General features: G+C 50.7%; 4 protein-coding genes across 10 annotated transcripts in view; 1 reads left to right on the plus strand and 3 right to left on the minus strand.

Moving 5' to 3' along the window:
* Nucleotides 1-4,741, minus strand: part of SRA1 (steroid receptor RNA activator 1) — a 7,440-nt gene extending 2,699 nt beyond the window's left edge. Inside the window, exons 1-2 of one of the 2 annotated variants that reach the window (XR_001001518.1) lie at nt 4,416-4,741; nt 4,135-4,320 (exon numbers count right to left, since the gene is read on the minus strand). Coding sequence is in view for 1 of the 2 variants with exons in the window: in XM_011939646.1 (XP_011795036.1) it covers nt 4,135-4,260; nt 4,416-4,476 (187 nt within the window). In the remaining variant the exon portion in view is untranslated. The remainder of the gene's footprint in view (nt 1-4,134; nt 4,321-4,415) is intronic. The other variant, XM_011939646.1, reaches the window with a different exon arrangement.
* A 517-nt stretch (nt 4,742-5,258) lies between these two features.
* APBB3 (amyloid beta (A4) precursor protein-binding, family B, member 3) lies at nt 5,259-11,779 on the minus strand. 4 transcript variants are annotated; one of them, XM_011939644.1, is made up of 13 exons: nt 11,188-11,779; nt 10,741-10,904; nt 10,583-10,659; nt 9,657-9,717; nt 9,347-9,493; nt 9,094-9,221; nt 8,840-8,845; nt 8,583-8,697; nt 8,361-8,445; nt 8,015-8,098; nt 7,636-7,751; nt 7,310-7,501; nt 5,259-5,811 (listed from the first exon to the last, which is right to left on the minus strand). In XM_011939644.1, the coding sequence occupies exons 1-13, from the start codon at nt 11,234-11,236 to the stop codon at nt 5,575-5,577; spliced, it is 1,461 nt and encodes a 486-aa protein (XP_011795034.1). In that variant the 5' UTR covers nt 11,237-11,779; the 3' UTR covers nt 5,259-5,574. The 4 variants fall into 4 exon arrangements, with proteins under 4 accessions (XP_011795034.1, XP_011795032.1, XP_011795035.1 ...); XM_011939642.1 differs by having other exon boundaries at nt 8,583-8,718; XM_011939645.1 differs by lacking the exon at nt 8,840-8,845.
* On the plus strand, nt 11,548-16,079 carry SLC35A4 (solute carrier family 35, member A4). Of its 3 annotated transcripts, none has more exons than XM_011939639.1 (3): nt 11,548-11,841; nt 12,837-12,935; nt 13,535-16,079. In XM_011939639.1, the coding sequence occupies exon 3, from the start codon at nt 14,140-14,142 to the stop codon at nt 15,112-15,114; it is 975 nt and encodes a 324-aa protein (XP_011795029.1). In that variant the 5' UTR covers nt 11,548-11,841; nt 12,837-12,935; nt 13,535-14,139; the 3' UTR covers nt 15,115-16,079. The 3 variants fall into 3 exon arrangements, with proteins under 3 accessions (XP_011795029.1, XP_011795030.1, XP_011795031.1); XM_011939640.1 differs by having other exon boundaries at nt 11,826-11,841; nt 12,774-12,935; XM_011939641.1 differs by lacking the exon at nt 12,837-12,935 and having other exon boundaries at nt 11,828-11,841.
* Nucleotides 16,080-17,362: 1,283 nt separating this feature from the next.
* Nucleotides 17,363-20,291, minus strand: part of LOC105510138 — a 9,458-nt gene continuing 6,529 nt past the window's right edge. The window contains exons 3-5 of the mRNA XM_011939770.1: nt 18,563-18,739; nt 17,598-17,756; nt 17,363-17,524 (exon numbers count right to left, since the gene is read on the minus strand). Coding sequence (XP_011795160.1) covers nt 17,363-17,524; nt 17,598-17,756; nt 18,563-18,739 — 498 coding nt within the window. The remainder of the gene's footprint in view (nt 17,525-17,597; nt 17,757-18,562; nt 18,740-20,291) is intronic.

The following is a 20,291-nucleotide window of genomic DNA, read 5'->3' on the forward strand; positions in this document are numbered from 1 at the left end:
ATATATATATATATATATATATACAGTTGCTAGTGTGTAGCAAAAAGTACAAACTGAGCTGTTTTTATTAAATTGAGAACTAATGGATGAGATAGATGCAGCTATGAAGAGTTGAAGGAACATGTACTAGGTAGAGGTGAGAGCAGTGCCCAAGAAGCAGGAAAACTTTTGACTTGTTCAAGAACAAAAATGAGGCCTGTAGGGCTAAAAACTGTTATCACTGAAGAAAGTAGTATGAGCTATCATTAGAGAGGTAAGCAGAGGGTCCAGACCCTGTGGGGTTTTGGAAGAGTTTGGTCTTGAGTCAATGGTACTGGGAAGCCACTGCAGGTTTATAAAAGCAAGGGGTGATGTGACCAGACTTATTCTTAAACATGTATGCTCTGTGAAAAACTGACGAAAACAGGTCAACAATGGTGGCAGGAACACCAGTTGAGAGGTTGAATACTTCAGGAAAGAGATAATGCTGGCATGGACTAGGGTAAAAGAGTAGATGAGGGGAATGGAGTAGTCAGATTTACTTAAGAGGAAGTAGCAACAGGAGTGGATTGGGCATGAGGAAGAGAGAAGTCAAGGTGACTCTTAGTTTCTGACTTTAGTAATGGGAACCACTAACAGAAAGACTGGAAAAGTCAAAAGTTTACTTTTAGGTACCAACATCCACAATGATGATTGATTGATTTAATAATTTGGCGTTTCAGTTGACCTCTTCACCTCCAGTGATCATTTTTTCCCACCCTACATCAGCCTCTCATCCCCCTGCCTTGTTCACAACACTATCACCTCCAAAATCTGATCACCCCCTTACCCCTTCCAGCTCAGCTACTTTGATTTCAATGTACATTAACGTGGTCACTCCCTTATAAATATTTTTACCTCCTTTATCTCCTCCCATTGTCCCACTTTCCTAGTTAAACCCAACTTGCTTGCACTTGGGAGGGAAAACAGAGCCATGCTGACACTTTAAATTCATGGCCACAGATTTTAAAAGGTACCAAACACTGCCTGGATATTTTGGCTCTTTTTTTCCACTCTTCAGAACTTTTCTTCCTTTCCCTGCTATCTTCTTCTGACACTGCCTGATGTTTCATTGAAAAGTAGAGGTCATTAAACAGGAACTGTCTCATCTTTCCACCACCAGTCCTCCTAGCCCACCTGCATCTGTGGCCACTTTTCTTCCTTTTGTAATAGATGAAAACGTTCCTGCTCCTATCAAAAGCCATCTTGCCAGCTGTAGTCTGCATCCTAGCCTCTCTTGTCTTCTCTAGACTTCCCTACTATAACTATCTTCTCTCGCATCATCAGTTCTCCCTCTCTACTGAATCATCCCATTAGCGTACAAACATGCTCTAGTATATTACTATCAAAACACTCCCTTCACGTTCCATTTTCAGATACTGTCTCATTTCTTATCTCCACAGAATTTGAGTGAACTGTTTATAGTCACTCTCTCTACTTTTCACATTCTCTCCTCAGCCCATTCCAGCTGAGTTTCTGTTCTCACTAATGCAGAGACTGCTTTTGTTATGATCACTAGTGACTGCTATGTGTGTCAAATCTAGTGGTTCCTTTTTTTCTTTTTTTTGAGATGGAGTCCCAGGCTGGAGTGCAATGGTGCGATCTCAGCTCACTGCAGCCTCCACCTCCCAGGTTCAAATGATTCTCCTGCCTCAGCCTCCCGAGTAGCTGGGATTACAGGTATCCACCACTATACCTGGCTACTTTTTGTATTGTTAGTAGAGAGGGGGTTTTACCATGTTGGCTAGGCTGGTCTTGAACTCCTGACCTCGTCATCTACCCGCCTCAGCCTCCAAAGTGCTGGGATTACAGGTGTGAGCCACTGCGCCTGGCCCCTTGTCTCTATCTTGATGTCTCAGCAGCATTCATCACTATTGATTCATGTCTTTACACTCTCCTATTTTTTTATTTTGGTTTTGGTTTTGTCACAGATTCTCGCTCTGTCACCCAGGCTGGAGTGCAGTGGTGTGATGTCGGCTCACCGCAACCTCCGCCTCCAAAGTTCAAGCGTTTCTCCTGCCTCACCCTCCCAAGTAGCTGGTATTACAGGCCCGGCTAATTTTTATATTTTTAGTAGAGACAGGGGTTTCACCATGTTGGCCAGGCTGGTCTTGAACTTCTTATCTCAGGTGATCTGCCCGCCTTGGCCTCCCAAAGTGCTGGGATTACAGGCATGACTCACTGCGCCTGGCCTCTTCTATTTTCTTCTTTGGCCACTTCCCAATCTCCTTTGATGATTCCTTCTCAACCTTGAAATGCTAGAGTGCCCTACGGCTCTGTCCCTGGCCTTATTCAAGCTCATGACATCAAATACCATCCTTGTAATGGTGACTTATTTCTCTAATTCTGGCTTAGACTTTTCCTGAAAAATAACAGCCTAAATTTCATATGGGCCCCCCAAAAAAACTCCCCCTCCCCAAAACCACTATCCCCCAGTCCTCCTATATCAAGCAAAAAATTTAGTTATATGGATTCCTCCTAATCTACTCATTCCTACTGACGTTGTCCATCTCATATCCATCCAACTCCTACCACCCTTATGCAAATCATTAAATCGTGCCTATATTACCATAATAGCTGTAATTTGTCTTTCCACTCCCCTAAAATCTTGTTCTCACACAAAGACCGTGATCTTTCCAAAATGTCAATCAGTCCCTGGTTCTCAAGCTAGGAAGATAGTGCCCACAGGGCAAATGTCTGGAAACACTTTTGGCTATCACAACTGGGTGGATGCTACTGGCATCTATTGGATAGAAGTCAGAGTTGCTGATAAACACACAGGAAAGTCCGTCACAAAGAATTATCTGGCCACAACCTATCAATACTGCTGAGTTTAAGAAACCAAGCCGGCCGGGCGCGGTGGCTCAAGCCTGTAATCCCAGCACTTTGGGAGGCCGAGACGGGCGGATCACGAGGTCAGGAAATCGAGACCATCCTGGCTAACACAGTGAAACCCCGTCTCTAGTAAAAAAAAAAAATACAAAAAAAAAAAAAAACCCTAGCCGGGCGAGGTGGCGGGCGCCTGTAGTCCCAGCTACTCCGGAGGCTGAGGCAGGAGAATGGCGTAAACCCGGGAGGCGGAGCTTGCAGTGAGCTGAGATCCGGCCACTGCACTCCAGCCCCGGTGACAGAGCGAGACTCCGTCTCAAAAAAAAAGAAAGAAACCAAGCCTTGTATCATTCTTCTTCTACAGCAAAAAGGGTGTGGAGAATGGAGGGCCACTTAAAGAACCAAACCTGAGCCCCTTTATGGGGGCCACAGCACACCCCATTTAATGGCCTGGAAAATTCTCAGGGGGAAAGGTGGCTCTCCTCTACTTTAAACTTTTCAATGGCTTCCAACTTTATGTAGACTAAAATACAAACTCTTTATCCTGGTTTACAAAGCCCACTATCCTAGTTTACAAAGTGGCTGTAGCCAGCCACTCTGTATTTCATCAGTCTCTGAATTGGCCAAACTTATTCCTTTTGCAGCTGTTTCTTTTGCTTGGAATGCTTTTTGTGCGGCTTAAATATCAGCCCCTCAGACACCTCGTTACCCAGTCATATTACATCACCGCTTATTTTTCTGTAGCACCCTCACCACTATTTAATCTTTCAGCCCATCTCCAATGCTGCAACATGGACTCCCTGAAAGCAGAGATCTTTTTTCTCACTGCTGTCTAGTTGGCCCTTAAACAGTGCCTGACTTATAGTAAGTGCTCAGTAAATAACAGTGATTAAATGAATGAAAAACTGTGAAGTCTGATGATTATCATATACCTAAGTGAAGACAGAATGGACAAACGAATATGCCACTGTGAGGTTCTGGGAAGAGGTATAGGTTAACAAAGATAAATAACTTGAGGATTAAAACTATATTAAAAGCCACGGGTCTGGATGAGATCACCTAGGATTAAAAAATAGAGTCTTTTTAAATCAATACACTATTTATTAACCTGAGCAGCAGAGAACGGGCTCGGAAAAGCACCTGCCCTGAGACCTTTACTGGAGTCCCATAACCTCTCTCCATAAGGAGCCCTCGGGGAAGAGAAAAAAGCCTTCCAGACAGGCTTATCTCTTACACACCCCCCCCCCCGATTCCCCGTCGGTCTCCGAGCACAGGGGCCCCACGCACCTCTGGGGGATCCATCCTGGGGTGCGCCGACCCTCTTGGTGAGCAGCGAGCGCCTGTGTCCGCTGGCCTGGGTCTGCAGCCCGTATGATAACTGCGGCGGGTCGTTCCAGCCGCGCTCCTTGTTGCCTGCGGAGGCGAGGGATGTGTGAAGCGAGCCTGGAACTCCACTGATAGTTCATATTGGGGCTAGGGGAGACAGAGGGTCCAGACTCCGCGCCGCAACCGCCCCCAGCCTAGGCCGGGGCGAGGACCTAGTGCCCTAGCCAGTCGGCCGCGCTCACCCGGCTTCACGTACAGCTCTGCCATCTCCACTTCCGCTTGGCCAGCGGGGCAGCGCGTCATTTCCGGGACGGTCGCTCACAGTTGAGCCGCGTCCCAGGCCAGGCGGGTTGCCGGGAGCCCTGAAGGATGGGTGCTCGTTCACAGCCGTCGGGAGCTGCTGTGGGGACCCTGCGGCAACTCCCTGAGACTCGAAGGCTCCATCTAATGAACCATCAGGGCCCTGGTCACAAGGCACCAAAGGAGGTTGTTGTCCAGGAGCCAGCGCTCTAGGAGCCCTCATCCTCTCAGGAGCAAGTTCGAACAACCAGAAGCTCCTGCCCCGCATACGCCCCGCTGTGATCTAGCCAGGTTGACTTCTACAGCCTCCTCTTGCATTGCCCTGCACAATCTCCACATTCACGTCCGGTAGCCTCACTAACTAGTACTCATCTTCCTTCAGTTCTCAGCTCAGATGTCAGTTCTTCAGGAAGCCTTCTGGAATGTCTCAGGCCAGGTTAAGTGTCTTACTTGAGCTCCCACAACCCTACAACCCTCTAAGATTTCCTAGTTATATTACATCACATCTTCTGTCTTATTTGACTCTTGTTCATTTCCCTATCTGACAGTCTCAGAAGGTGGGACCTTGTCTATTTTATTACATCCCCAGTGCCCAGCTTAGTGCCTGGCACAGGGAACTCCTTAGAAAATATGTTTGTTGAATGAATGAAGTCGGATCTCCATCACACCCATGCTGTCATGTGACTACAGAGAGCCACCAACATCAAGCACAGACACAAAGACGCTCATCTCACACAGGCTGTTAACCCCCAGCCCTGTCCCAGGCCCAATATACTCACATCCAGTGAGGTCACTGAGGGATTTTTATTTGCACTGATTTTGCTAGAAAGTGTTACTGAGGTAGAGCCAACTGTCCAGGGTTGGACGGGGGAAGGAACACAAGGACCCAAGGAAAGGGAAGCTAGGGTCCTACATTGTGGTGCAGTGCCTCCCAGTCATCCATATAAACAATAAATTGGGCAATAAACAGACGGTGGACAAGGATCAGAGGGACAGGCAGAGAAGGCTTCAAGGGGTGACAGGCTATAGGCCTTGAGGAATAAAAGGGTACAGAGTTAGGCATGGACCCAGAGCCTCCTTCCCTAGCCTTCCCAGATAAGTTTAGGGCATGTGGAGCAGAGAGGGTTTCAGCCGGAAGGCATCAAGAAAAGAGAAGACACCCCGCTTTCGAGGGGTTGCCCCTGCACCGCCAACCCCTCCTTTGAGCAGGGGGAGGGGCAGGGGACCTCCTGGGGAATCCATGGAGCTGGTCCGCTTGAGCCGCAGGCGGGCACGGGCCTGGGCACCCCAGGCCTTGCCTCGAGCTGCAGAGGCCACAAGACACTTCTGGTACTGAACCTAGGGAGAAGGGGAATGTGAGGATCCAGCTACTTTCTGCCCCTAGACTCCCTGAAAGCTTCTGCTGGACAGGGAACTGGCCAAAGCTTCTGTCTGATAACAAGGTTGGTAGTCAGCCACATGTGGAGTTTCTAGAGCATTCCCAGGTAGCTCAATAACAAAATCATAAAACTGTATCAGACACTTAAGGAGGGCGGGCTGGACATTGCTAAGTGCTTTGTATAATTCAGTTATTTATGAGGGGTTATTATCCCTGTTTTGCAAATGAGGAAATTGAGATTCAGAGAGTATATGACTTGCCCAAGGTCACACAGCCAGAGAAAGGCAGAAATGGCATTCAAACCTAGTTCTCTGATTGCAGAGCCTGAACTCTTAATTACATGTACCACTATGTTGGCTCTTTTCCATCTCTCACTGGTAGGGACTAGTCCCTGGCCAAGCAGATTCCCTAGTTGAGGGTAAGGGTGTACAACTCAAACTCCAGCCCCAATGCAACTGCTCCCAGTCATCTCATCTGAATGGCTCAAAGGCGTCCTAACTGGCCTTCCTACCTCCTCTCATGTCCTCCAAATCTTTACCCATACTATAGCTTAAGTGGTCATCCTAATACATAACCCTGACTTCACTGTGGGGCTTCAGTGATTCCCAGTGCCTCCAGATAAACTCATCACCCTGACCTATGAGGTCCCCCATAACCTGGCTTCTGTCATTCTCTCTGATCTCATCTCTTACTACATCCCCCTTGCATGCCAGATACACTAGATTCTTTCAGATACTCTCATCCACTAATATCTCTCACCTTCACAGCTAAGGTTCCCTGTGCTTGATACACCTGCCCAACTCCCCTTCCCCTGGCTAACTTCCCTCTTGGACTGTCAGTTTTCTATCACCTCTTACAGGTAGCCTTCCTGACCCCTAAAGGGGCCACCTCTTCCATTAACCAGTGGTGTACAACTTATTTCTGGTCTATCTTGGCTCTATCCTAAGTGTTTTGTGAAGGCAAAAACACTTTTGTGAGTGCCCTCTATAGCACTAAATTCTCAGGGTCAACTATGGTGCCTGGGACCCTGTAGGCACTCATATTTGTTGAATGAATGAGCAAACTGAACTAACAAAGTATAAGCAACCCACACTCAAATGCCCACAGATGCCAGGAAATAAACCTAAATGGGACAAACAGGAACAATGCCAACTCTTTAGGGCACAGCTTCTGCACAACTCTGGCTGCATGCTGACATTTACACGTGTGAACTGAGTGCCAGAGCTCTTGATATTTTAAGAAAAACAAGAATAGCGATTATTATGTAAAATGTCCTGGCCTTTAAGTATTGGCAACTAATTAAAACTCACTAAAAACAACATGAGGGCCAAAACATTAATGATGCAGAATCAGCCCAGGTTTGTGATCTCTAAAGAGGCTGCCGACCCTGAGCCCCAGTAAACAGCGGAGAAGCAGCTGCAGGGCAATCCCACCCACCCATTCCCACCCATGACTCACCATACAGGCAGCCTGCACAGCTTCAGAAAGTCCCCCTGCATGGGGCTGGCACCAGAAGGCTGCGCACTGGAAGCTCTGACGGCCCAGGTCAGCGATGAGGCCAAAGGTGTGTGGGTCGCGGCCAACACCAATAAATGTCACAAGGCGCACAGGGCACTGCCACAATGGCTCCTCCTCTGTACTGGCCTCTGCCTGCCCACACCAGGCCTAGTCACTAGAGGGCCAAGCACTGGCCAGACCCACTGAACTTTTCCGGCAGCAAGCAGTGACCCCTCAGCATCCCTGCTCACCCCTCCAAAGCCCCCAACTTCACCCTCTTCTGGTACCTGAATGGGGTGTGCAGTCATGAGAGAGTCAGACACACTGAGCATGGTTGGGACCCAGGCATTCCGGTCCCCCCTGGTGGTGAGGGTACCAATGGCCTCGTTCAGCACATCCATGCCTGGGGAAACATGCCCAGTGTGTCTCCCAGTTGTAAAAGAAAGAGTCTTCAGGGAGTGTCTAGCCCCCTCTCACTGACTTGGGATTCAGAGATAGGGAATAGGATAGTTGGGGCAAGGCTTAGAATTCTGAGTTGGGAAGGCTGGTAGATCCCAGGCCATAACAAGGCCATGGGAGGACTCTGAGAAATGGTAGTGGGCCCCACCCCACTCACCTTCCCCTTGCCTCACACAGCCCACCATATGCAGCCCCCTCAGTCCTCACCCATGGCTTTGGTGACTGGCAGTGTCCCCATGTACAGTGCTTCATACTTCTGAGCAGCTTGGCTTACTGCATCCAGCAGCTCCACTGAAATATACACACCAAGTCGGCCTGGCAGCTCTCTCAATTACCATTTTCCCCACCCTTCTGAATGGCCAGGACTCAGGTCAGAGCTGGTGCTGGTAGAAGAAAAGGCTCATAGATGCTCCTCCAACTTGTGGCTTGGGATCCCTGAGACCAGACACCTCCAAAATTTATCCACAGAAGTACTAAATAACCAGAAATTGCCCACCCACAAAGCGGCACCAAAGCAGCCCAATGCAGCAATGTGGGACTCCCCTTCCCATACCTTGCCGTGGCAGGTCTTCAGGGGAGATGGGGTCTGGAGAGCAGCAAGAGGCATCACCACTGACCCCTACTCGCTCTGACAAGATCTAAAACACAATGAAGCCAGCATGAGCCACAGGGAGAGAGGGGAATTAGGGTAAAAGGGCCAATACCACCCCAACTACCTTGGAAGCTTCAGACCCAACCCCTTACCCACAATCCCTGCCCCACCCCTGACCCTTACCTGGGCACAAAGCCCATGTAGGGCACTGGCAATGACCTTGGCAGGGACATCACAGCGAAACACATGGCACTTGAGCATACAGCTATCTTTGTCACTTGCCACAAAAGCGAAGTCCCTAGCAGGGGCAGAGATGGGGCTGGGGTAGAGGCTGGTTAGAGGCAGGAGCCTGCAGGAGGCTGGAAAGTCAGGCTAGGGATATGGCAGGGATGGAGTATGGAGGTCAGGAATGGGGCTCAGGATACCTGGTTTTCACTTACCTGTCACTGTTCCGGAAGCATGTGGGAGCACAGAAGGGAATCAGCCCAGCCTCTCGGACTCTCCCCCATTTGTCCCTGCTGAGCTGGGCCCACCCTCCCCAACCAGGGCTGGACCAGGCAGGGGAAGCAGTCCTGGGTCCACATCAGAGCATCTGTGTCCAGGGTTCAAGTACTGGTGATCAGCATCAGTGGGGATCACAGCCTGCAGCAGGGAGGGAGACGAGCTCTCGCTTGGGGGATGTAGGCATCCTCACCGGCCCTTGGAGCTCCCCACGCCCCACACACGGATGTGCACCAGAGGCTGGCAGTGGATCAGACTGTGGTCCAGGGGATTCACTAGGCTCATGGCATCCTTCTTCAGGATCATCAGCATGTTCTGGCCCTGCCAAGGACAGAGGTCAGCTCAGAGCTCAGATAAAGGTCACTGCCATGAGAAACAGGCAATTCAGGGACAGCTACCTCTGCTGGGCCCTGGGCCCAACCCATTGAGGGGCCGAGCCAACTCACCTCACCCCAGGCACCATCTAGAGGCTGGCTCCAACTGCGGGTCTGGGCCAGCTGTTGGATGCAGTTATTGACTGCAATACTGCTCTTCCCCGGTGCCAAGTCCTCTTCAGGTACCTCTACCCAGCCCAGAGAGCGTACTGCAAAGCACTGACAAGTTGGGGAAAGGGACAGGAATGAATAAGGATGGAGCAGGGTGGCAGGTGCCACAATACAAACTCCCTATCTTCACCCTTGATCACCTCTGCTCAGTCCAATCCCACCCTTGTCTTTCCCTTGGGACCTCCCAATGCCCTCAGATCCAAGTCACTACCTTAGCCCCTGGCTCCATGTTCTGGATGTAGGATTCCTCACCACACCAGGACAGAGAGTTACTGAAACAGAGCAGAGGCGTTAAGAGGACCACATTTCCTACAGTAGGGACACTGGTGAAGCCTAGACTAATTGATAAGCACAGGATGAGAGGCAAGACCCAGAATATAGCACCAGAAATATAAAAACAGAGCAGGGTAGAGCCCAGGACATATTAACGTAACATAAAGTGTGACTTACAATTTGAGGGAAAATTCAGGACACAACCCAGACACAGGACATAGAATAAAAGTCACAAGGCTGGGTGCGGTGGCTCACGCCTGTAATCTCAGCACTTTGGGAGGCTGAGATGGGTAGATCACGAGGTCAGGATATCGAGACCATCCTGGCCAACATGGTGAAACCCCATCTCTACTAAAAATACAAAAATTAGCCAGGCATGGTGGCATGTGCCTGTAGTTTCAGCTACTCAGGAGGCTAAGGGAGGAGAATCACTTGAACCTGGGAGGCAGAGGTTGCAGTAAGCCAAGATCGTGCCACTGCACTCCAACCTGGGCGACAGAGTGAGACTCCATCTCAAAAAATAAAAAATAAAAGTCACAAAATGGAGCAGGGTTCAATATGTGGACCAGAACCCCAAAGTGGGACAAGAGATCCTAGAACAGAGGACCTAATGGCCAAGGTCTAGAACATGATAAGTTAGGACCAAGAATATGAAAAACATGTAGCTACAAACAAGAGTTTAGAACAAGGGATAAAACTCAAAATACTGACAGTTAAGAACTTGGGACAGAGCCAAGAACACAACAGAACCCAAAACATGTGACAGAATCCAAAACCTGGGCTGGAAAGCAGACCATGGGTCCAGCTGCCTTTTTGAACACCATGGAACCCCAAGCCTTTCATTTTGCCTGGGCCACCCGTTACCTCCGGTCCAGTGAGCTCTCCAGGCTGGAAAAGGATCTCCCTTTGAGGGGCCGCAGTCCCCAAATCCTCTCCGTTCCCTGTAGAGTGGTGGTTAGTCAGTGTAACAGCAGACCTAGGTCCACACACGGGCTCAGACCTCCTCCTCACACTCCACCTACCGTGCCTGGGTCCTCCGCATCTCCTAGTTCCCAGGCTGGGCGCTGCCACTGGGTGCTACCGCTGGGTACATGCCAATAGTAAGTACCTGCAGCATCGTGGATCTTCCTCCAGCCAGGAGGCAAGCCAGGCTCCCCCTCCAGACTCTGGTCCCCCCACAAGTCATCTACAGGAACACCGGATTAGAGAGGAGGGAGCATATTATTTGTGAGTTCAGAATAACATGCTGTCATAATCCTCTCTCCATCCCCAAAATGGGTCAGTTCTTAGGCTGAAGATCCAAGCTCCTCAATCTTGAAGACATCACATGTAAAGATCGGGTTCATTCGCCCCCTGGTCCCTACACAGAGAGGTATCCCCCACCCTGTCTTTGAGCCCCAGAGTAGTCTTTCGGATTCCCTCGTCCTCCCTAAGCTCCTGGTCTTCCCACCGGGCCCCTCCGTGCACACCATCGCAGTTGACCAGAATGATGGCCAGCATGTAATCCTTGCCCAGCATAACCCCGGCCGCTCCCCGCCAGCCTCTGCTGGCCCGCACTCTCAGTCCAGCGCGACCTCCGGAGCTATTGTGCCTGCAAGCCCAGCCTCTCTGCGCCGCAGGCTGCCGGGCCAGCTGGCGCCGCACAAATACGGGGCGGGACACGGGCCGGTCCCGGGGGAGGGCCTGAGCCTCACAGCCCGCCCAGGTGTGGTGCGTGTAAACGGTCGTCTGGATCCTCGAATGGGTGCGTATTTCCGTGTGCGGGTCTGGGGGTGACCCAAGAACGCCAGCGAAACCGCTGACACCACCGCACGACTATGAACTAGTTCATCAGGCGTCCAAAGACCGACACACCGGACATGCGCCGCACGCACTCGCGCACGAGTGAGATCATCGCGCCCGGGTAGTGACTGCGCTCACATGCAGCCTGAGACTCGACAGGAGGGGGTCACGTGGAAGTATCTGGGAGAGGCGGGCTCGGCCACTAGGAAAGCGCCTCACCCTTTCCAAAAATGCTCCGGAAGTGCCTTCGCCCTCAGTAAAGATGGCCGGGGCAGTCGGCATGAGGGGGGCGGGGATGCGCCTGCGCAACAAGTTCAGCTGGGAAGATGGCGGATGACAAGGTGAGTGGCCGTGAGGGTGATCTGCAGTCGGGCGTGGTCTTCTCCTTGACCTTTTTAGTTGCGGGGAGAAGGGACTCTGCAGCGGCTCAGGAGTGAGGATGTCCCTTATTTCTTCTGAGGCTGCTGTCATGCTGCCTCAACAGCGTGGAGTGGTGTGGGGAGAGCATTAGGCGAGGTGGGAGGAGCCGTGGATCCCCCAGATGTACCCTCCTGGGAACCATCACGAACCCCACTTACTAGCACAGACTCAAAAACATTCACCCTTAAACACTCCTCACTTTACCCTATTCCCTAGTTCCCGAAATTTTCTTCCCAGTGACACGATGTTTCCAATTACACGGACACTCACACCACCCTCATTCAAACACTCCCTTGCATACACTCTGAATTTCATACTTACATGCGATCAAAATCACTCAGTCCATTTACTTACGCACTTGCCGACAGTCTTTTTTGTCATTCTCACTCACATCCAGTCACTCACATTCAGTTTGGGATGGCCTTGGGAAGAAAGAGGTAAAGCCCATCCAGGAACCAAGACAATCAAATTGTTCAGGAAACTGCCTCGGTCCATTACTCACCATTGGTCTACAAGCTCAGCATTACCCACACATTTACTAAATGTCAGGCACTAGAACATAGTAGCCAAGACAGACTGGTCATGACTTTCGAGCTCATAATGGAGTCAGTAGTGCTTTCCTGATGGACCGGTCCCTAGCTGTCCCTCCTGCCTTTCCTACATACTGCTTGCTATGTAAAATTCTTTTTGAGGTTGATGTAAGTTACTGGTTCATATTCCATCTGTCAGTCCATTCCTGGCCCTCATTTGAATTCTGTGCTTTTCAATGCCTTTCTTCCTTTGCACTGCCATCTCCGGAAGCTTTTATAGGAAAAGGTCTTTCTGGCTCGCCCCATCCCCTCCCAATTCCCAGCTTCTGATGGAATTGAGCAAGGGGTGGGGCTGAGTCAGACTGCTGGAGTCTCGCTTGTCCTAGGATTCTCTGCCTAAGCTTAAGGACCTGGCATTTCTCAAGAACCAGCTGGAACACCTGCAGCGGCGTGTGGAAGACGAAGTCAACAGTGGAGTGGGCCAGGTAAGGACTGTCCCACCCCACCCCTGCCTTAGGCTTTCTTGACCAACATGCTCTTGAGAGTGTTAAATGAATGGTAGAGATTTATTCAGCAAATGATTATTGAGGGCCTGTTCTCAGGCATCCTAAGGACAATTTTTCTGAATGGCACATGAACTAATATCTTAAGTAGAGGTTAAGTAGGTGAAGAGGGGAGGAAAGAACATTCCAGGCAGATAGAACAGCATATGTAAAAGCCTTGTGATAGGAAGTAGCATTATAAACATGAGGGGTGAAAGGAGGTCCATTTGGCTACAGTAGTTGGGGAGCATGCTAGGAAATGAGGCTGGAGAAACCTGCAGGGCTAGGAGCATCTCTGACCTTGTGTGGCAGTGGAGTTCTATGGTTGGAGCTTTCTGACCCCAGGGTTCTGAGATTGTGTGATCAGAACTGCTAGGTTCTTCTTCTGGCCCCAGAACCTTGGGAAAAATCTGGAGAAAATACCACGGTTCTCCAGAGTGAGGAGGAGCTGGTGGTGGAATTCTGTAATCCCAGCTTGAGTAGCCCCTGGACAGAGTCAGGGAAGAGCCTAGCTAAGTTTCCTTCTGCATTTTTCTCTGCAGGATGGCTCGCTGTTGTCTTCTCCGTTCCTCAAGGGATTCCTGGCTGGCTATGTGGTGGCCAAACTGAGGGCATCAGCAGTATTGGGTTTTGCTGTGGGCACCTGCACTGGCATCTATGTGGCTCAGGCATATGCTGTGCCCAATGTGGAGAAGACATTAAGGGACTATTTGCAGTCACTACGCAAGGGGCCGGACTAGCTCCAGGTGCCATGGAAGAGGCAGGATGAGCAGCTCAGCCTTCAGGTGGAGACACTTTATCTGAATTCCCCAGCTGTCATCCATTTGCTCTCTCCAACTTTCCTGCCACCTTCATCCTTGCCTCCCTTCCTGCAGATTGTGAACAATAGTTCCTTAGTCTGCACCCTGGATTTCTTCTTCCCTTTCCTAATTTCATGGGACTGGCCCCAAGATTGTGACTTCAAGGACTACCAGCCCCTTACTCTTCAAGCCCTGACTGTGGGGTTGGTAGATGCCTCCGATCCTCAGTATTCTCTCTGGCAATGTTCCACAGCTCCTCCTTCCTGGGAGCTGGCTCTGTAACTTGATTTACCCCAAACGTGTTGCAATCCCTGCTGCCCCTTAGTCACCCAGGGTCTGGTGTGGGTATGAGTGTAGAGGATGGGGGTATGCCGGGCCTGGGCCGTCCCAGGCAGGCCCGCTGGACCCTGATGCTACTCCTATCCACTGCCATGTATGGTGCCCACGCCCCATTGCTGGCACTGTGCCATGTGGACGGCCGAGTGCCCTTCCGGCCCTCCTCAGCCGTGCTGCTGACTGAGCTGACCAAGCTACTGTTATGCGCCTTCTCCCTTCTGATAGGCTGGCAAGCATGGCCCCAGGGGGCCCCACCCTGGCGCCAGGCTGCTCCCTTCGCACTATCAGCCCTGCTCTATGGCGCTAACAACAACCTAGTGATCTATCTTCAGCGTTACATGGACCCCAGCACCTACCAAGTGCTGAGCAATCTCAAGATTGGAAGCACGGCTGTGCTCTACTGCCTCTGCCTCCGGCACCGCCTCTCTGTGCGTCAGGCTTTAGCTCTGCTGCTGCTGATGGCTGCGGGGGCCTGCTGTGCAGCAGGGGGCCTTCAAGTGCCTGGGAACACCCTTCCCAGCCCCTCTCCAGCAGCTGCCGCCAGCCCCATGCCCCTGCATATCACTCCGCTGGGCCTCCTGCTCCTCATCCTGTACTGCCTCATCTCAGGCTTGTCTTCAGTGTACACAGAGCTGCTCATGAAGCGACAGCGGCTGCCCCTGGCACTTCAGAACCTCTTCCTCTACACTTTTGGTGTGCTCCTGAATCTAGGTCTGCATGCTGGAGGCGGCCCTGGCCCAGGCCTTCTGGAAGGTTTCTCAGGATGGGCAGCACTCGTGGTGCTGAGCCAGGCACTAAATGGACTGCTCATGTCCGCTGTCATGAAGCACGGCAGCAGCATCACACGCCTCTTTGTGGTGTCCTGCTCACTGGTGGTCAACGCCGTGCTCTCAGCAGTCCTGCTACGGCTGCAGCTCACAGCCGCCTTCTTCCTGGCCACATTACTCATTGGCCTGGCCATGCGCCTGTACTATGGTAGCCGCTAGTCCCTGACAACTTCCACCCTGATTCCGGAACCTGTAGATTGCGCGCCTCCACCAGACCCCTATCCCAGCCTTCCTCCCCCTCCCATCAGCAGCCCTGTAACAAGTGCCTTGTGAGAAAAGCTGGAGAAGTGAGAGCAGCCAGGTTATTCTCTGGAGATCGGTGGATGAAGGGGTACCCCTAGGAGATGTGAAGAATGAGTTTGGTTAAGGAAATGCTTACCATCCCCCACCCCAACCAAGTTCTTCCAGACTAAAGAATTAAGGTAACATCAATACCTAGGCCTGAGAAATGACCCCATCCTTGTTGGGCAACTCCCTGCCTTGTCCTGCATGAACAGAGTTGATGAAAGTGGAGTGTGGGCAACAAGTGACTTTCCTTGCCTACTTTAGTCACCCAACAGTGGCTACTGCCTACAGTAGCCACTGGAGCTGGCTACTCCAGCGCAGCCATGGTGCATGACTCTTCCATAAGGGATACCCACTTTCATGCAAGAAGGCCCTGTTGCCACAGATTATACAACCATTACCCCAGCCACTTTGACAATCTCCCCCAGTTCCAGCAATGCCTAGAGACATGCTCCCTGCCCTTTCCACAGTGCTGCTCCCCACACCTAGCCTTTGTTCTGGAAACCCCAGAGAGGGCTGGGCTTGACTCATCTCAGGGAATGTAGCCCCTGGGCCCTGGCTTAAGCCGACACTCCTGACCTCTCTGTTCACTCTGAGGGCCGTCTTGAAGCCTGCTACCCACTCTGAGGCTCCTGGGAGGTACCATGCTTCCCACTCTGGGTCCTGCCCCTGCCTAACAGTCTCCCAGCTCCCAACAGCCTGGGGAAGCTCTGCACAGAGTGACCTGTGAGACCAGGTACAGGAAACCTGTAGCTCAATCAGTGTCTCTTTAACTGCATAAGCAATAAGGTCTTAATAAAGTTTTCTAGGCTGTAGGGTGGTTCCTGCAACCACAGCCACGACTGTCTTGTGTCTTCTGTCTAACAATTTTGTTCTTCTGGGGTCCTGAGTATCTTAATTCTGGGGTAACTTTTATTTTATTTTATTTTATTTTATTTTATTTTATTTATTTATTTATTTTTGAGACGGAAGTCTCGCTCTTTCACCCAGGCCAGACTGCAGTGGTGCGATCTCTGCTCACTGCAAACTCCGCCTCCCGGGTTCACACCATTCTCCTGCCTCAGCCTCCTGAGTACCTGGGACTACAGGCGCCCACCACCGCGCCCGGCTAATTTTTTTAGATTTTTAGTAGAGACAGGGTTTCACTGTGTTAGCCAGGATGGTCTCAATCTCCTGACCTTGTGATCCGCCAGCCTCAGCCTCCCAAAGTGCTGGGATTACAGGCGCGAGCCACCGCGCTTGGCCTGGGGTAACTTTTAGACTAAGAAAAAATTGTTTTCTCCAAGCTGTTGCCAGTGGCGTTATTTTCTGTGAGAGCTCCATGGAGCTGAGACATTTCCCTATCACAGAGCTTTTGAAATTTCCCTGGAGCACAAAACTTGGGCCCAGGGGAATGCGGAGGGAGTTTTGGGAACAGCAGGTTCTGGGCTCAGCAGGACAAACTAGACTCTAGGCCAAAAAACTCTAAGAAATACGATGTGGTTTTGGTTTTCATTTCCTCTGGTTCCCTCACAGACAATTCCTGCCTGTCATCTGTCTTAAAATCATGGCCAGGGGAATGTCAGGCCCTGATTCTATGATAGAATATGTGGTGAGTTTCTAAAAAAAGCAAAGGTGGGTGGGGATGGGGGGGCACTTAGGCCTATCTCAGACCTCTTAAAGCAGAATCTTAGGGAGTAGTGTTTGGGAATCTTTTTCTTCTTTCTCTTAAGCTTCCTAGGTAGTTCTGATGCACCCAGAAGCTTGTAAGCCACTACCGTGCAGTGTAGAACTATGGACAGACTTGAATTTAAATTCTGGCTCTTCCACTTAGCTGACTGTTCTTGGGCAGTTACTGAACCTCTTCTGGCTTTAGTTGCCTTACCCCTGAAATGAGGATCAAATGGTACCTACTATATGTGGTAACTGGAGAGGCTAAATAAAATAATATTAGGCACTTAGTAAGGACTGGAACAATGAGACATGGTTCGTGTTATTAATTATCCATGATGAGGATCAGCTTGGTTTTGTCTCACCGTTCTCTCCCTTCTAGGATCCTCCAGAATGAGGAGACAGGAAACTTCCTCTAAAGGGTTCCTGATCAGGTTTTTCCCCAGGACGTTCCAGCATGACTGTCCCCAGCCTAGTCTGCACCTTGCTGAAGTTGCTGGTTCTGAGCTTGGAGCTCCTGATTCTGTGTGGCCAGGTTGATGGCTTCTTCCAGGATGCCTGCCAGCAGGCTGCAGTGACGATGCCCTGTGGTCACGGCCCGCTCCTCCCACTGGCCCTGCCAGGCTCGGAATACCTGCACCCAGATTCAGAGATGCCTTGAGCCAGCTTTGGAGCCGGCTCAAGGCCTGCCCTCCATCCCCACTAACCCGCAGCACATGGTGTGTCTGAGCTCGAGTGGCCTGCACATGCAGGTCATAGAGGGCTGCCAGGTCCTGCTCTGCCGTGTCCCGCTCTTCCTGAAGGGCCTCCAGCTGGAATCTCAGCACCATCTGTTCCTGCTGCCATCTCTGTCTCTCCTTGCAGGCCTTCAGTGATAACACATACTCTTTGTTGAGTGCCACCTGTGTGCCAGGCTCTGTGCTAAATACTTCAAGTGTATTATTTTATCCAATAACAACCATATGTGGCATTGTCGTCTTACAGATTTGACAACAGTGAATCAGAGAAGTGACCTAACTTGCCCAAATTCTCATGGCTAGTGAAGGTCAGAGCTGACATGGCACATGCCTTTCAATGGTTTGCAACTCTCCTTGGGGTAAAATTCAAAGCCAGAGCTGTGGCACACACTTGTCTCTTTAGCCTTGCTTCTGACTATGCACGTGTTCAGCTCCAGCCAGATTGGAGAATTTGCAGTTTACAGGACCCACTTTGCCATTGCTTCCTTTGCTGAACCTTTGCTCTGTTTTGTCTTCTCCGAGAACATGTCACCACTCCACTCACCCCCACCACATACACATGTTATGTTTCTTAATTTGTTCAAATAAGTTGTGTCTATGAGTGCCTTGATGTGATGAGCAGTAACTGCCCTTGTGAAGCTCAGTGTCCAGTGAATTCCCCTGGCTGACTTCTGCCTGCCCTTTAAGGCTCAACTTAGATGCCATCTCCTCTGATCCACTCCAGCCTGGATCAGATATGCCTTTTTGGTCCCACATGCCCCTATCTCCCCAGTCCCATCACTTAGCACTGAGAATTGCCTCATCTATCCCTGAGAAGTCTGTGAGGGCCATGAGAGAGAGTATGAACCAGTCGGTTGTGACTGATGATGGATCCCAGCCCTAGCACAGTGCCTGGACCAATTAGAGCCTCAAGTCCTCTATCTGACTCTCCTTACCTCCTCTTCGGCCACCGGGTCTTTGATCTGGTCATCTGCCACCTCCTCCTTCTGTTCCAAATGCTTCAGCTTCTCTGGAATCCAAATTTGGTGCTGCTCCCTCAGTCTCTGCCTCTGGGCCTGGGCCAAGAAGAACTGCAGGGCCACATCTGGTACCTGCTGGGCTCGGTCAGAAGTCTACGTGTGTGCGCAGATTTAGGACCAGAGCCCAGCTTTTCCAATACCTCATCACCAGGGCTGCTGCCAGAACAACATCCAGGACCTAACTGGCCTGGAAGAGCTTGTAGCGTGGGCAGAGACTCAGGAGGCCATGGTGGGGAGAGGAAGGTAGTGGCTCTGCCAAGAGGTGCCATAGTGCCCCTAAGGATCCTATACCCTTAATCCAGTAAGTAGGAAAACAGTCCCTCCCCATGGCCCTCCCTTAGGGGGCTAGTCACTCTCAGGTCCTTTATTTGTCAAAAGCTTCACATTTCTCCTTGATATTGGGGCAGGATAAGCAGGGGCACATTAGCTGGGCTCTGCAGCTCTTCACTCCCCCTATGGCTTCCAGTCATTCCTGGGGTACATGAGGTATTACCTGTTCCTTAGGGTGCCTGAGAGGATTCTTTTGGTGGAGCCCACACCTTAGAGTTGCCGTTCTTCCTGCCACTAGAGGAAAATGTAATGAATCACACCAAAGGCAGAGAATACCTCCCACTCCTAGCTCATCCCCAAGTCCCAGACCCACCTTGGGGCTCTCCCTCAAGGCATGGGCTCTGGCTTACTGGTGACTCTATCACCTGCTGAGAAGATATTAGAAGTGACCATTCCACACCTTTTCTCCCAGGACAGTGTAGGTTAAGATCAGGGCTTGGAAATCAGGCAGATCATGATCCCAGCCCCTCCTCTTCTTAGCTGAATGACCTCGAGCAGGTGACTGGCCTAGTCTCCATGTGCTTCTCTATCAAATCGAGCTAATAAAAGTTGTAGAGAGAATGAAATGAAGTACTGCACCGAAAGCACTTAGCAGTAAGGCTCTTGCTCAATAAATAGGAGCTACCATGCCTGATTCCCAAGCCCCAAGGCTGTAAAAACAAGTTGTAAGCAATTATGAAAAAAGAAGAGAAAGGCCAGAAGAGGCTGGACAGGGACAGGGTTTCAACCACCCTGTGATAAATCATGGAAGACCAGAAAGGCCATGCAGCCTAAGGAGATGAAAGAGCACTAGATTAGGAGTCTAAGGACTTGAGTGTGATTATACTTTTGCTGCTCCCGATTATACCTGTGACCCCAGGCTCACAGGTCTCACATCTTTTCTTTTCTTTTTCTTTTTTATGACAGAGTCTCGCTGTGTCACCCAGGCTGGAATGCAGTGGTGCAATCTCAGCTCACTTCAACCTGCGCCCCCTGGGTTCAGGTGGCTCTCCCACCTCAGCCTCCTGAGTAACTGGGACTACAGTCATGCGCCACCATGCCTGGCTAATTTTTGTATTTTTGAGTAGAGATGGGGTTTCACCTTGTTGGCCAGGCTGGTCTTGAACTCCTGGCCTCAGGTGATCTGCCCATCTCAGCCTCCCCAAATGCTGGGATTACAGGTGGGAGCCACTGTGCCCAGCCCTCTCACATCTTTTCTTTTCTCTTTTTTCTTTCTTTCTTTCTTTTTTTTTTTCTTTGAGATGGAGTTTCACTCTTGATGCCCAGGTTGGAGTCCAATGGCATGATCTCGGCTCACTGCAACCTCTGCTTCCTG

The sequence above is a fragment of the Colobus angolensis genome, unplaced genomic scaffold (assembly GCF_000951035.1).
Source record: "Colobus angolensis palliatus isolate OR3802 unplaced genomic scaffold, Cang.pa_1.0 Scaffold183, whole genome shotgun sequence".
NCBI lineage: Eukaryota > Metazoa > Chordata > Mammalia > Primates > Cercopithecidae > Colobus > Colobus angolensis.